The sequence below is a fragment of the Heliangelus exortis genome, chromosome 13, assembly GCF_036169615.1.
Source record: "Heliangelus exortis chromosome 13, bHelExo1.hap1, whole genome shotgun sequence".
NCBI lineage: Eukaryota > Metazoa > Chordata > Aves > Apodiformes > Trochilidae > Heliangelus > Heliangelus exortis.
In genome coordinates, this window is record NC_092434.1 from 7,546,648 (window position 1) to 7,563,742 (window position 17,095).

A 17,095-nucleotide genomic window follows, 5' to 3' on the forward strand; every position below is an offset into this window, starting at 1 on the left:
AGCTAGAATTTCCCTTGCCATAAGAACTCGCATGTATAATCTTTGCTTGTTTTCTGTATATTTCTCAGAAAATATTCAGCAAAACAGTGTTGACCTGTAGCACTTAAGATGCTCTTGCCTTTACCTACTCTTTCTCCAGTCCTGTAGCCAGCCATTTAGCATAGAAGCTTACATGCCTACAAAACTTTGGCTATCATTCAGTATCTCTAAATTACCTTTGTGCTTTTTTTTTAAGGCTGTATTATCTATCAAGAACTTTACTAAAAGTAGCATCACCTGGGGTTATGTGTTTAGTACCAAAGAAGTGTCTTTTATGTCATTTGATTGTTATGCTTTTTACTTTTAGAGTAACTAAACATGGCATGAAACTTTAAAATAACTCTGTTGTGAAGACTTAAGGTTCATATTAACAGGAAACAGGTTTATATTTGTTCTAAAAGCTGCATCTACACGGATAATCCCACAGATTGCCTTTCTATTAAGTACCACAGGCCATTTGGATTAATAATCTCCATCACTCTGTAAGGCTTTATATAAGGTCATGTAGGTAATCCTGCCTATGGAAAGTTCTTCCTAGGTAATCCTGTCTAGAGCCAGGCAGGATGATTAATGTAATCTTGTCATGAGACTGTTGAGAAAAGTATGTTTGAATACTATACTGATTTTGGACAGTTCTTGTTAGGAAAGCAGGTTTCAAGGGAGTGTTAATTATATATATACTGTACTGTATAATATACAGTATAATATATAAATAAAAACATATATATGCAGTAACATGACAGTACTTACAATGAGAGAGCAACAACAGTCACTGAAAATATTAAATTTTAATCTAATGAATTCTTTTGTTTCCATTCGTTCCAAGTTAAATCCATTAGATGTCCTTTTTAAGTTACTCCAACTGAAAAAAAGATCTTTGTAATTTCACAACCTCCGTGCAGATTTGTATCCAGGCTTCTCCTAGTCCTTGCAAACAATTTCAGCAAAGGTGAACAGACCCTCTGAGTTCAGATTTACATACTCCAGATTGTCAGTGGAGATGGAGAGGTAGACTCAGGCCAGTGATTTCATAGAGGTTCAACCTGTCCTATAGATGCATCCAGTCTCTTCTTACTGACCAAATGGGAGGCCTAGAAAGCAGCGATTCCTAAAACAAGCTCCAAAGTGAGGTTCTAGAAAGGGCTGAATACTTGCTCTCAGTCTGTGTGATACTTTTATGCTCCACTGAAATTGATAGGAAATCCTTGTGGAAACACAAATGGAAGGCATGCCAGAGGCACTGTCTTACAGCAAAGAGCTCTGAACTCAAGAGACCCAAACTGTCCTGTGTCTGTATAGTTCTTAAGTTATTTTCTTTTAAATTCTTCACTTAGCAAACAACCTAAAAAGCTATATTTGTCAGCTTTGAAAATTGCTGTATTATAGGCATGCTAGCACTCTTAAGAAGCAACAGAATGATATTTCTTATATTTAGAAATACTTTTGTAATACAAGCTTCTCTATTAGGAAACAGACTTCAGCATCAGGAAAAAAAAAAAGGGGGGGGGGAGGAAAGGAAAAAAGTCTACATGCAATTTGAAGGCACCTTAGTAAATCAGTTCTTACAATCTTGCTGACTACTTCAGGCTTTTAATATCACATTGTATGCTGTAATGATAGTTTAAACAATCTTTATCATGCATTTAAGTTCAGAATTGACTGCTACTTGTTACTCTTATTCTTTGCTTACTCACAAGATGATGCTTTGGCTTCCAGTTAGATTTCAGTGTCTTCCATTCTTCATGAAATTTATTTTTTTTTTACTAGAATTTAGATTGTTTTGGAAACTATTATCTACTCTTTCCCTGTTACAACAATATGCAGCCAATATGCATACAAAAATGTTGTTGCTGGATTTTTTTGTAAATTTCATACACTACCATAGTCTGGATTATCAAAAGTAATGACAACATCCTCTTCCCTTACAATGTTTATTTATCTCTCCTAAGGATTACTTTGAAAGACTGCTTCTTCCAGTGCTGTTCCGTTTATATTAAGCCTGTTTTCCCTTTATTTGCTGACATTGTTTTATTCATATTGTACTGCATGCTACGGGTCAGTATTTTTTAATCTTGCTCAATATAAAAATCCTACTCACGTACAACCCAGCTTTTGTAAGCAGAAATTAACAATGTCCATAATTGAAATAGCCCTCAGGTAGCTGTTAATTAGAACAGAATTTTTATCTTCATTATGTATCTTTAATTTGACAACTTATCTTTTCATAAGCATGTAGCTACAAAGACCAGAGAGTTTAGAAAATAACAAGTGTAGAGTTCTGACATACAGTAAACATAAAAGGCAGGACTGCATGGCTCTGGCACCCTTGTCCTTGTCACCCTGGTGTTATAGCTCAAGAACTCTGCAATAGCAACTGGAAGTCAGTAGCTTTAAGAAGGGAGTATGATCAGGTAACTGAAGCAAATATGCCAGTGCTAGAGCTTCCTGAAATAGGACAGTCATTCTGAAGATGACATCCCCCTCCTTGCCCCATGAACTTAGAAAATGCTCAATTCTGCTAGATTCAGCTATTTTCAAGACAGAGATATATACTAAATTATTTGATAGGCTATAAAGAATTACTAGGTCAATTTCATAGCGAGATATTATCAGTATTACTGTTATATTTTGAAATATGGCATTTCTTTCTATGGTTGCATTTTTTCAGGAAGAGAATCTAAGGTTGAAAAGGAGAGTTTCTATCAAGGCAGCCTGCCAAAGGCTGCTCTGTAAACCTGCAAACAGACAAGAAACTGATCCAGTTAAAGAGTTATGTTGATATGCCTTTTCCTTCATCTGTAGTGTGAAGTCTGAGAACTTCAGAAAATAAGAGCTTTTAAACACTTGAGTAATTGTTATTATAACACTTCTATGATACAGACTTTCAAAACAACAAGACAAGAAGAGCCCATCAGCGAGGTAAATACTGTTCCCACAGTATAAATAGGTACAACAGGTACAATAGGTATCTCTCTCTGCTCTCTGAATTGGAAAATTCTGTAAAATCAAGAATGCATTTACAGTGTGTAAAGTATGTACATAAGCACTTTCCTGAATTGAGGCTTACATTCTTTGTCCACAGTTTCTTTATAAATAAATATCAGAATGCACCTTTTGGCGCTTTAGCTTTATGACACGAGTTAGTGGGAAACACTATATGCAGTAGAACAGAGAATAAAACAACAAAACAGAGCAAACAGAAAACAGTCAGCAGGGCCATGGGGCAGAAAGCCTCCCCGAAATCCTAAATTCATATATGCCTTAAATCATGACTGAGATAAGGTGGTTGGTTTCATCTAATGGCTAACAGAAGCCAGAGAAGTGCACACAGCAGTGAGTGAAAGGAAGACTAAAGAGCTCACAATCTAACTTGGATGATGCTTCTGGCCTAAAGCACTATTAAATCCTTCACCACCTTTGTAATGCTGCACTTGCTATAATAGTTACATGGGGGAAAAAAAAGATTCTTTGCTGCAACTTCAGTGCAATTACAGGGGCAGCCTTTGTTGAATGTGGATTCAGTTGTCTGGCCTCAGGAGTGATGGATTAATTTGAGGTTGAATTATGTGTCTGGGAGTTGAATCTGCTTGGTCTCTAAGGGAGCCCTGCTGCTGCATCCTGGCTCTTCTGCATTTTGTTGACATAGTTGTGTTTCTATTTAGATTGGGTATTAGGAAAGATTTCTTTACTGAAAGAATTGTCAGCCATTAGAACAGGCTGTCCAGGGAAGTGGTGGAGTCACCATCAATGGAGGTGCTCCAAAAACATGCAGCCATGGCACTTCAGGACATGGTTTAGTTGACATGGTGGTGCTGACAGTTGGATCTGATGATCTTAGAGGTCTTTTCCAGCCTTAAGGATTCTGTGCTCTAGAAACAAGGCCTGGGCACCAATCCTGTGTCTACTCTAGGAGCAAGGTCAGGGTGCCAATTCTGCTTCCTGGGTAAAGCTGTTGTGAGGAAAGTTTTTATTCACACAGTGTGCTTCACACCATGGCCATAAAAATTTTTAGTGTTTTTTACCAGCTAAGGGACAGAAATGGTTAAAGACTTGCATTGCTTTCTGTGCACCTCCACTAGTGAAGCCACAAGTCTGCTACTAAGAACAAACCCAGACAGTCTGGGGAGTCTCCCAGGAAAGAGAAATGTCAGAACTGACACAATGTTTGCAGTAGTAAGCTATGTTGGCAAAATTCTTGTAGATGTCACCAAAATGTAAATTAATTCCACTGACTCAGGGAAGCAGTCTCCTGAAGAAAGAGACACAGAAGTTATTTGCATTTAGCAGGGGATTACAAATATGATGGCTCGCTCTCCTCCTCTCAGACTAAAACTGTTGGCTCAGTGTCAGCTGTGCAGAGCCATTAATACCAAAGGACTGAAGTGGGTATCCCTGTGTGCTTGGCAGCGAGCTTTTTTTTCACACAGACTTCGCTACAGAAATGCTGATTTCTCAATACTAGGAATACAGTGCAGCAGAAAAATGCAGAAGTATATAATAGGTACAGAAACAAAGAGGTCAATCAATGAAAATGCTGGATAGATTCATCACTTCAATAATATTCAGTGAGGTCAGTCCACAAGCTTTTGCTGGGCTCCGGGTGTTTTCTTGCCCTGAGTGCAAGAGCATGCGCTTTGCAAAGTTCTATACAAACCCTGTTCTGGAAATAGTCCATAGAATATGAGTTCACAAAAGGACAAAGTTTACCTGATAAAAATGTATGAACAAGACAGGTATAATGTAACATCTTAATTTTTGTTGCCTGGAGAAAGGAAGCATCATCAGGATAAAACAAAATCCATAAAGGTAGTACAGGAATGTTACATTTCCCATTTTTTAAGGAACATAAAGCAATATATGAAAAATATAACAGAGGTAAGTGCCATAATTTCCCCATAAAGAATAAATAGCACAGTAATCCCCACTGCAGAAGAGAGAGAAGTATCAACAGGAAATAAACCAGGTTTCCATAACAAATCTCTTTTTCTCTATTTTGTCTTCACATGACCAATGTACTATTCATTAGATGCAATTGCTCAGATCAAGCTGATTAATTGAGAGATGAGCAGATAACTGGCCAGTGCACAAGATAATTTGACTGGACACTATTGATTCCTTCTGTAATGAAAGATTCAGGAACTGGAAGTGATGAAAGTGATGAAAACTTGTTTGGATAGAGTAGTAGCAATTGTACACAGAAACTACCAGGTATCTGTGCTTCATCACTGATACCTACCCACACAGTCAGTAAGCCAGTGAAAAAAAGAAATCTAAATTAATCAGAGAAAATGGGTCACTACTTCTTACTATCAGTAAACATTTTGACACATACTGTAAATTAATGCTTTATACACTGTTCATAACTTTTTATCTCAGCCACAGTAATTGTCTAAGGTTGATACACATGTTTCTCTTTGCAGTCTTTCTGGCTAATCAAACACGGATAAAGAGCAACATGAAGAACGAACATATGCATTACTAGGCTCTCTGATCTTTCTTTAGAGACAGGATTTCTTTCCAAGTAACTCAGCAGATGAACAGGAGCAGTGACTTTCCTTTCAGAATCAAAAAGCTCTCTGAACAATCTTAGCACTTCTTGAATCAACAAGGTTGCTCACATCTTCACAAGCATTCAGTGCTTACAAGCTCAGGTGTAATGTGGCCAATGAGGCCATCAGTTTTATCATCAACCCTGTGTTCCTTGGCCCAGCTCTAAAATCTGGTATATTAGGAAACTGCAGCAGCTGCTAGTTAGAAAAATCTGTGATCTCATCCCTAGAGGGACTTCACAAGATGGTATTAACAAGTGACACATTAAGCACAAATACCTCAATTATTTTAATAATCCAAACTGCATGATATTTCTTGTATCATATGCTGCCAGCACAAGGGAGATCAGAGGATCTTAAATGAGAGTCCATGCACATGATATTCAGTACAGCCTTTAAAACAAATCCTAGTAGGACAGCTTGCACAGGTTCAACGTTATAAAGCTGTAGGTGTAGCTCCATAAAATGGTGGTTCTGCTTGTCAACGTTTAGGGCACATTTCTTCAATAAATACCAGTGCAGAAGCTATATAGAGAGCAGCAGGGCTTCAAAGAGGGTGGTGTTGAGACCTTCCTAGGTAAAGAATTGCAATCTATCCCTTTATCCTCAGTACTGCCTCAACAAAACCCACAAACCAAAACCTCAGAAGAACAATTGACACTATCAACCAAACCAAATTACTCACACCTAACTTCAAACCACATTCCTGACCACTGTATAATGGAAAGCAGGACCTCACCCTTCTCCAAGCCATAAACAACCTATCAGTGTAGTAGAGTTTCAAGACACCTTGACCACTCTTGCTTACGACTTCTCAAAAGATACCTTGTGAGACAAGAGACAAGAATGAGACAAGAATGAGGACTTGCTGTAGCCTATACTGATAAAAATTACAATGGAATCCAAACTATAGGGTTTGAATACTCCATGACATCATCACCATAATTCATATGCAAGTGTGTAACAACACTTGCAAACCCATTTTAATTCTTTTTAAAAGTTTGATTTATCTTGGAAGAAAGACCAAGATGTATCACATAAGATACCACCTCTTAAAGACAGATCTTTGGATTCCAGCATTTAACAGGTTTCTATCTTATCACCCAAAAGTAGTGACTGTCAGTCATTCCTCTACATATTATTTTTTTAGTAGGTTACTACTGTTGAAGACTAGAGATGAGAACAGGAAAAGAAATAGGATTATTTTGATCAGAAAAGTCCTAAATAAGAAGCAGCACATAGCCACAACACTAGAAGGAATGTTTGAGATATATGTAAGGTATTCCTGAACCTCCATTAATAGTTCAAATTCAGAATTTTGTTGCAGATACAAGTTTTTTAGCAGAGAGAATGGTGAGGTACAATATAGAATTATTTGCTGATAACAATTTTTTCAAAACTTTCCCTCTCAGAACAAAGTCATTATATTGGTACCTTTTTTTTTCAAATTCTGCATGAGAAGCTTGTGTTCCCAAAATACCAGAGTTTCCCACAACAAAAAATGTACTGCTTCGGCCCCAGTCAAGTCACTACCAACCTAGGGTGGATCTGAGCTTATGAAGGTAACTTTACTTTAATGTGTAAAACTGGATTCTCATCATAGTTATTTCCAAGCCCCAATACAGAGTTTCTGAGAAAAGTAATAGATTTGGGGCCTGATTATAAAATCTTATTAGTTCAAAGTTGTTTGTATATGAGAAAATAGGGGAAGAAATATATTGTCCATCACAAAGTGGGCTGTTATACTTACAGAGTGATTTGTTTCACTGCAGTGGTATTTATCATGTTGATAAAGTAGACCATGGATCTGAAAATTGGATGATTTTTCCTGTTAATTTGAAACAGCACCTATACATGCTGCTGTGACATCAACATAATACCCTAAAGCCACAGCATCTGAGAAGATTTATTTTCTAAGCCCTTATGCAGCCACATTCTCTTTGCTTCTGACATTCTCAATTTGCAGGCTGCTGGTGATCCAATCTTATTTATTCTGGCTCTATAATAAGGATGTCAATGCAAGAAGAGAAAAGTCATTATCTGATAGCCAGCAGACATGATAAAAAGGCAGAGTTAGGTATCTCAGAGGAAAGGCCACCCTTTCTGCTTTGGATGAGCTTCTCAAGGTCATGGGCAGCTTTTGTACATGTAAGTATGCTCCAAATTCACTTTAAGCTGAGTGCCTCACATAAAACTGACATCTCCCTACCACACAGTCTCATGTTCTGAATAAGGTTTGATTTTTTTTACTATTGATCAGTGAAAAGTTTTAATTATAATTAGAACATATATATGCAGTGAGAAAGATCAAACAAGCAATGTGAGCTGTAGAGACACTTACTCTAAATTTATGGGTCCTGTCTGGTTAAGTGCATTCATATGGGTTTGGACTATGCTGAAGTATCTCCCTCAGTAGCAATAATCAGGCAAGACTGGTTAACCACTTGTACAGAAAGATTTTAACCTCAAATTTAAAAAGAATAATGAATATAACCTTGTTTAGGGAACTGTTTAAATGTCACAGTTGTAGCAACTGACAGCAAAAATTTATTTATATGTCAGCTTTGCCAAATAACTGCTAAGTACCACTCCAGAAGATAAGCTACCATTAAGCACAAGTTAATGGGCACTCATAAGCAGAAAGTGGATGAAATAGTTTGATCTGCAATATACATGAGCTAAACTACACTAACCAACACTCAGTCTATGAATAGGTACACCATACTATGCCCTTCAGCAGCCACATTATGATAAAAATTTGAAGCAATCCCTATATAGATATTATTCGATATCAATTGTAGCTTAAGAAACAGTTTAGGTTTGTGTGTGCAAATCAGAACAGCAGGATATGACTGGCCCGTGGGCTGTGGGTAGTGGAGGCAAGCAGTGAGAAGTAAATACGTTCCTGAACTGAACATTCCTTTTCCCACACTATTTGTATGTTCTTGTAAAACTGATTTATAGAGAGGTTATTTCACATTTCCCACTTTGCTACAAGATAGTAAGATAGATGCAAAAGGACCAATAGCCTTGCCTGCTCTTAGTATCATCATAAGTTCCTTCTTAACAGTAAATATATGTATATATGTATACATATATATGTAACATAACTTTTTCTCTCTAGAATATAGGAACAATCTGATGTGCAATGTTCCCACAGCTAAATGAGTGTAACTGGTGAGCTGAGTGGGTTAGTCTTTTGGTGTTAAAAGCACAGAGGTTTAAGTTTGCATTGTAGCGTGACAGTTTGCACTACAGTAACTCTGTGTTAGAGGGCAAGAACCCAAATATTCAATGCATTCAAATGTTATGGTAGCAACACCTGATTTATTGCACTCGACACAAGCCATTGCTGTAGCCAGATCTACAAAGCCCTTTATATCTTCCATACTTTTAGTGATAGCTACAAAGTCCCTGTACTTAATTTTTCTAGTCCTTTTGGGTCCCTAGTTATTCCTGCCTTAATAAATTGCCATCACAGCTGCTGTGGATCTTACTCAACAACAGGTGTGCCAAGATTAATCTTTTTAGAAGACAAATGTATTGCCAGAAGCAATTTGAGGAGAACATACCTAGTTTTTTCCCTCTCCAGACTGGTCAGAATTTGTAAAAAGCATAGTTTTTTCCTCTTTTTTTATAATGGGCAGGGAGCCTTCAGTTTCAGTTCTGCCATGAAGTGGGACTCTTGATCCCGCAGTCAAAAGAAAGCATAGATCCATTACAAGTGTTCCGTGGAAAATGTGCTGATTTAAATATCCTGTCTGACAGGGCTGAGCTGTTCTTATAGCCTCAATATTACTTTTATGGAATTGCTGACTTTCTTTTTTTTTTTTTTTTTTTTTTTTTAATACTTTTACTATACCTGGGGATTGAAAAAATTTAAAAAAATAGAAAAAGTTTAAATTGCCATTTGAGTCAAAACACTTATTGTTTACACAACAATAAGTGTTGAACAAAGTATAAATGTAAATCAAATATACGCCAGAGTTCAATCTGAAGCCATACTGAAGTGTACTTGGGATAACCATGGGAGGTCCCATATGGTAGATAAATGTCAGGATGTCATTTGCATAAGTGGGAGGTTTCAACCTTCCTCTAGGATCCAGATGGAATAGCTTTGAATCCCGTAGAGACTTTTTAATTTCTTTTTACTTTTTTATTACTTTAAAGATTTAGCTCCAATGTGGCCTTTACATTCTAAGAATAAAATCCCTCTCTTTTGCTACAGTGATTTTCTGTACAAAGCCATTGCCTGTGATCTGAAACTTTTTTCGGCTTGTTTTTCTACTGATTTTGTGAACTACTGCATGGGAGCTAGAGAAATAAGCAATGTGACAGCAGCTGCAGCCAGAGGCTTATTTCACACTGTAGCAGGAAGTGCAGAATACAATTGGTCACTCTTGGCCAGACTAAATCATCTTTGAACAGGAACTTTTCGTAAAGGCAGAATCAACAAAATCTTCATCAGTTCCTCTAATTCAGCTTACCTTTGTGCCTTTCTGGGACATCTACACTCCTTGCCATCTGTAAGACTCCTCCTCTGGATAAAGAAACTGTACATTCCAACAGTGTCTCAACAGGAATTTTAAAAGTTAAAGATATCAGAAACATGCTTTGAATTGCTTCAGTGTTTGAGATGTTTGTTGGGATTATTTAAAAAACAAAACATACTATGCACTATCCTATACTGAGCTCCCTCACACTTGTTTCCAGTCCTGTACACTTTGTTAACAGAGGATATTTAAAGGTAACAGGAGGTGCTACCTCATCAACCCCAAGCAACTTGTACTAACCCAGGGCATACATGCAATACAGCATCGTTCTGTCAGTGTGCTGCAGCTATAGTTCAGCAAGTAATCATTAAAACCCAGTCTGTCCTCAGGCAAGGCTTAACTGAGGCTGGCAGAGATACAGGGGTGTATGATACTGCACACAAAATCCTTCCAGCACAACACATCAGCTTCTTCATGAGCTACTCATGCACACTGTACCCTGGGAAACAAAGCTGCATGTCTCATGCTCTCCACCAGTGATAACATCAATTACCATCTTCATGATGATTTTAAGCAAGGAGAAGATATTTGCTTATATTGGTAAGACCCAGCCTTAAAATCATCTCCAGTTTTTAAAGGGAATGAAGAAAACCCTATCAGTTACACCACTGTGCCTTCACTAAAGCTGATGTGCCTTCACGGTAAAGAAAAAAAAAAATAAACTTGACCCTACAAGTATTTCAGTATGGAGATAAGTGATTCTCATTATATATAGTGCTTCCCTTCTTTCTGACCTGGGATACAAGGAGGTAAAATCCAGTGAAGAAGAGAGAAGCCTCTCTTAATAAAGGGCTATATGGATAAACCAAGCTTCCATGACACATCTGCACACCAAGACATTTTAGTATGATGGTATCTGACCCAACTGAAACTTCTCATGCTTTTTCAACATGGCAGTAACGAATGCTGAAGTGTCTCTTCTAGAATAGGTTAATGAGAAGGAGAAATAAGTTGTACTTCACCTTCTTCAATAACTTTACAAGGTGGTCTGTTGAGATTCAGAAGCACCAGGCAAAATAATATGATCTGATATTTAAGGGATTTTGCAGGTGCATAATTTATTGTCTACCACCAAATGGTAGTGTAGGCAATTTTCCACTAGTACTCCCATTCTAAATTAAGTCTTTGCTCAGCCATATGTGCCTCTTGTATTGTAGTCACAGCTGCAACAGCCAGCATGTTCCATTTGTGCCATGTCTGCATAGTTACACACCTCCCATCACTGGATAAAAGCAATGATTTATGCATCCAATAGAATCCATATTTAGAGAACTGGATATAAAACATTCATATTTACGCATGTATTGTTTATGGTTTCAAAGAGAAAATACAACTTACCTCAAAAAAAAAAAAACCACAAACAAAAAAACCCCACAAACTTCTGCTATTGCTGTTATATTTATAGGCTTTACATAATGTAAATTACAGACACTTCTATTCTAAATGAAAAAACTAACATTTTTATTTACAGAAACATACAGTTTATCAAAAGAAGATGTATTTGGATGAGAAAAATCATAAAGCAATGAAAGCATCAAACCCAAAAATCACACCCAAAGAATGTTTATCAACATAGAGTCTCATTCTGTAGTTGTTAATCACTTGAGCAATTCCCATAGTAGTAAGTCAGTCTGTGAAGTCTGGAGGACTTGACTTACAGTATCAAACTGAAAACACCACCATAAGAGAAGTTTATCAACTGCACATTATTTTAGGAGCTAGGCTAAGGGGAGTTATTAATTCCTTCTGCAAGAGCAATATTGCAATATATCTTGTCTTTACAAGAGACGGGGTTCAATTAGACTAAGAGCATAAAAAAAAAAGAGAAACAAGAGATAAAATAGACAAGATTTGGAACAGCTAAGGAAGCCCGGGGAACATGCTAGATAAATGAACTGACTTGAAATAAAAAATAACACCTCAAGCACAAGTGGAGAGTATAAGAGAGAGTGCTTTCTATTTGAAGTCACTCCTAACCTGTTAAATACCTACAGAACAAAACAGGACCAACTATTAGTGCTCACACTGGGTGGCACCACAGGAATCTCCAAAATAGTCAATGTGTTAAGGTACCAGCTGGCTTTTGTAGCTAAATACACAACAACAAAGAAAAAAGTCTAGTCTATTCTTTTCCTTAGACAGTCCTTTCCTGATAAGTGGATCATTTAGAAGTTGTCCACATTTCAAAAGATGTGAAAGCACTCACCCTGGCCTCTTTTTTCCCACTGAACTGGACATGAAGTTTATTACTGACTCCAGTTTCAGTAATACTTGACAACAGTTTGCAGACCACAAGCCTGCACGGAGCAAACTCCCACGTTTTTATCATGAAGTCAGTAAAGCTGATTCTTCTTTTTTATCTTTGCAAGTTAGCCAAAACTACCAATAAATTAGTTGGCACTACTTTCAGTTCAGGTGTCAATTCCCTACAATTGTGTATTAAACTAACTGGCTCTGTTATGACACTTGCATCTTTCAAAGACAGAATGTGCAACAATTTATATAAACAAGGCCATGGAAAGCCAGAGGAAATATACACTTGTTGGACATGTTACTAACAGAGACTGTTTAAAAATAACTACAATAATGAGAAACAACATTAGGATTTTGTAAACTTAGAGGAAGTCTAGTTATATAGTGCCGTGCTCATAATATCAACAGAATCTACCCCTCAAAGATATATCCCATACCAAAACCATCTTTGTGCTGAGAGTATTAATTAGGGCAGTTTTCATACCCTTTAACACTACAGTCTAACATTCAGGAAATTCAGTTTTCTGTTATAGAATGCTTTGGGAAAGCTCAGCACATTTCTTGGCTGTCTATCTTAAATGCTTATAAAGATTCTCAGCCAACAGTCAAGTGTTGCTAAAAGAAAAAACCAACAAATATCAACAATAAAAAAAATCTGCTATATGCTAATTCCCCATCTTTAAAATATTTCTAGTCAGTTCTCTCAATGCCAAGTGTTAGCCAGTGACAATGTACACTAGCTTGAAACCATCATCTTAACATACTGTGACTGCAAGAGACTAAGTGGTACATCCCAAAGGAAGAGAGCAGTGAAAACGCTGATGAAAATTAATTGCTAACATCTATCCATGTAAAAAAGACTTGCACTTTCAAGAGCATATATTCACTTTACAGAACGTTCAAGAGAGCAAACTTTTTTAGCTTTAGTTTCTGTAAGAAACAAATTATTTATCTGCTCAGCCAGCATATAGCCAGATACAGAATAAATCCATGCCATATTTGAAAGCTAGTCTTGGTATTTATGTATCTCCAATAATTTCCTGCATAAAAAAAACTCCGATTTGTTTGGCATACGGTCTGATCCTGAGCAGCTGGTTAGAGATTTCTTTTTAGTTTGGGGAAGAGTGTTTGTTTGTCTTTTAATAAATTGTGAACTCACAATAGGAAAATGGGTGTTTATTGCAACTTGTTTTCAAGGCCAAGGCCCAAATTTAGTTAACTTTACTGCATACCCAAACTTTTGTCCACAAATAAACACATGGAACCTTTTACTTAAGGAGGGATTCTGTCTGCTTTCTTGAGATGCTGACTCATCCCACATCCTAGAGCACACCCTATGCTACAGAAAAGTAGCTGCTCTTGCTCAAATCTTTCTCTGCAAAATCTTGGAGTCTTTTCACACCTAGTAAACAAGACTGTTCTTCTGTTCTGCTCTGAGCCCAAATTTTTGAGTTTTTACAGTCCTCCTTGTGCACTGAAGTTCTTTAAGCATCAATCAATTAACAATACAAACTATCTTGCAAGGAATAAGCAATTGAAATTACCATTATGCACCATACATTGTTGACTCCAGCAGGATATTCCCCAATAAAAAAACTGCCAAGTGACCCCCCTCAGAGTCAGCCATAAACAGCTCCAGAAAGCAGTCTAATAAGTAGGTGATCCATAAGAGCATGGATTTGTACAATGGATGTCTCAGGCTGTCTGTTTGGGCTTTGAAAGCCCTGAGGTTTGGTGTCTGTAAAACCACACTTTGTATACCTCTCTTCACCAACTGACACATTCTTTCTGTCTCTGCTGCACAGAAGTTCACTTGAACCACAGCAGCCCAAGCAGTGAATTCCCCAGCTACAATGAAATTGGAACTGATACCAGTTTACTTGTTTCACCTCTTCTGGTGGCTGGAGTAGTTATTGGACTTGTGCTCTTCCTATCCTGTGTTACAATCATTGTTGGCAGTCTGCGAAAGGACGGACGGTTAAGACACCCACATCTGAGGAGAGATGCTGTTTATGGTAAGATAGCTACTTATGGCAAGATAATGCTTAACTTTATTAATATCTGGTGCTACAGGCAAAAAGCATCTGGCTGACGTATCAGGGCTAAAAAAATTAAGTAATTTAAAAGCAGTATGAGAAGGGTCACAGGCAGTTCAATAGCATCTTTGTGCTGGCACCACATTCACTTAACACACCCTCCATAGTTAATGGTTTACATAAACAAGGCCAGTGCTAACAACATTTCTTAAACAGTGTATTTTCCCTTGAAACAGTGTAAGATGCTTTCTCCGATGCTAGATTCACAATTGTTTATTTTTATATTGCATTATAGCATTGGTGTAGCATATAATGGAATTTCTATCTGTTGGAAAGCTTTTAACTTCTGCAGTGGGCACTGATCTACAACAATTACTGGGCAGATTTTTCTTTCCTGACCACACAAGTTAGTAACTCCATCTAAACAGAACAACAGAGCATCAAAATGTCATTACAGCTGTCATCACCATTAGAGAAGCTGGCTTGCTATCAAAAAAAGGCCTATTCCTATCCCACTTCCCCCAGTAAAAAATGTTTGGCCACCCAGAGCTACTAATAACTTTTTTTGGCTTTTCAAGAAATATTTATCCTGGTAAGCTTGTCTGTTCTTTTGGGAATAAATTTTAGACTCCAGAAGAAGTAAAACGTGAAGTCCCATGGTAAAGTACAGAGGCAAACAGAAAAAAGAAAAAAAACCCTAATTCTCACTGTTATTGTAACATCTATTTTTCCTACTTTTCAGCAGCTACATTTGGAATTAAATAGTTAAACCCAAATTGAAGTAACAGTTCTACCCATGAACAGCAACATTTTCACATGATGAAAAACTGACCATTAAGGTTTAATCCTACATTTAAATCTACTGCTACGTTAATTTCAGCTCTTTTAAGAACCCTGAATACAGGCAGAAACATAAAGGACAATTTTAAAATTGCTTGTTAGAAATAACAGTGCTGGAGAAATGGAAAAAGAAAATTGTGGTGACATTTTCAGAGAAATCCAAAACAATAATCTTAAGCTAAACTGTGCCAGTCTACCAAAGTGAAAATTTTACATTAGCACACATACCCTCCTTGTATCCCAGCATGATTTCACTGGCCAGCATGGGAGCAGCAGGACTCACAGTGAAATTGGCTTCCTTCACTTACCCACCAACTGGGAAGCACAGTGCATGGTAGACTGGGTTAGTCCTGGTAAATTCTTCAAGAATTGGCAGAGGTGAACATAGCCAGAAGATGAGCAAGCAGTTGGGAGTGAATCCTTTACCCTCTGTTGAAGGAGACTACTTTGATGTCACTTTAGAAGCTGGCTCTTCTCTCCTGGCACTACTTTAATGCATCTAGTGAAAAGGGGGGATTACTTCTAAGAAAATTGCAGCAGGGGGGAAAGGGGAGAGTGGAGATTGCTGAATTTCCATAGTTAGGGTCGTGCTTAGAGAAATTTACCCTGAGAGTGTTGGGCATTAACTAATTATCCTCAAAGACAGAAAATAGTGCAAACTTCTTGACAGTTCTGGAGATGTGAAGACCTCACATGAAAGCAGTAAGGAAGTCCTGTCTTCCAGTTCTTCCTTCTGTGAGGGGTTTTATTGAGAACAGCACTTTCTCAAAACACATGTATACAACCAAACACCTAAAGCTCCTTTCAAAAACCTTTGCAGAATTGGCAAGGTTTCAATGTCTGCAACTCCTGGGAACTTCAACAATCCTGCTAATGTTTGAAGCTGCATGCAACAGAACTGACGCTCCTTTTCAACCTCTGAGGCACAGGAGGAGCTGCAGCCACTTGCATCATATAGGGCAGCACTAAAAATACAGTCGTAGTGCCATATCCTGAAACAACATAATCTACAGATGATATTAACTTGGTCTTACAGGAACAGAAATGTGCTGTGAAACCTCATTGTTACAGGATGCCAGTAATTTCTCTGTTCCCAATAGGTTTTGTTTTCTGATTTATTGTAATATTATAATTTATAGAATTTATATAAAATTTAATATTATAATAATGTTACAATTAATAGTGGTATTGTCTCATATCATACACCAAGGAGAAAGAGAGCAGCAAGTATTAATTGCTTGTTTTCCAGCTCTAGATGGCTTCTCTTATGGTGGCTCTTTTGGAGAGCTGAGATCTACCTGCATGGAGGAGTTTCCCCCAGCTTTTGATTTTGGTTCCTATCTGGATACACTTTCTCAGGTCAATGTCATGTATCCTGATTCACCTCCCCGGTAAGTACTTTTCTAAGATTCTGAGTGTTAGTAGTCCTGTGCTCGTAAAACCTTTTAAAGAAGAAAATAAAATTGCAAGACCTATAGTGACTACACCCAAGCAACAACCTGAGTGGGCAGTTGGCCAAATTTCTGAGAACAAGCTGAGAGTCCTGATAACAAGCTCTGAGAACATATTTCTTTAGCAAACAGGTCTCCTAAGACTATACCAAAAGTTGCTTCCATCTCCAGTTTGAAATAGCTCAGGGAAGGATTTGACACCTCTATGTAGTTCTCTTTTTGGAAGGAGATAGATGAGTAGTACAGAATTGCACTGGATGGTCTGGGTTTCCCTGTAGATTCTCCATCTGCTTCTGTAATAAGCCTGGCACAAGTTAATATCTTGTGTCCTACCTGTTTCTAACAAATTATTCTGGGACATCAAATACGAGGAT

At 37.5% G+C, this 17,095-nt stretch overlaps 1 protein-coding gene across 1 annotated transcript in view; it reads left to right on the forward strand.

Annotated features, from left to right (window-relative positions):
* Nucleotides 1-17,095, forward strand: part of BEAN1 (brain expressed associated with NEDD4 1) — a 39,259-nt gene that overhangs the window by 11,547 nt on the left and 10,617 nt on the right. Inside the window, 2 exon segments of the mRNA XM_071756685.1 lie at nucleotides 14,200-14,409; nucleotides 16,520-16,661. Of these exon segments, the coding sequence (XP_071612786.1) occupies nucleotides 14,200-14,409; nucleotides 16,520-16,661 (352 nt within the window).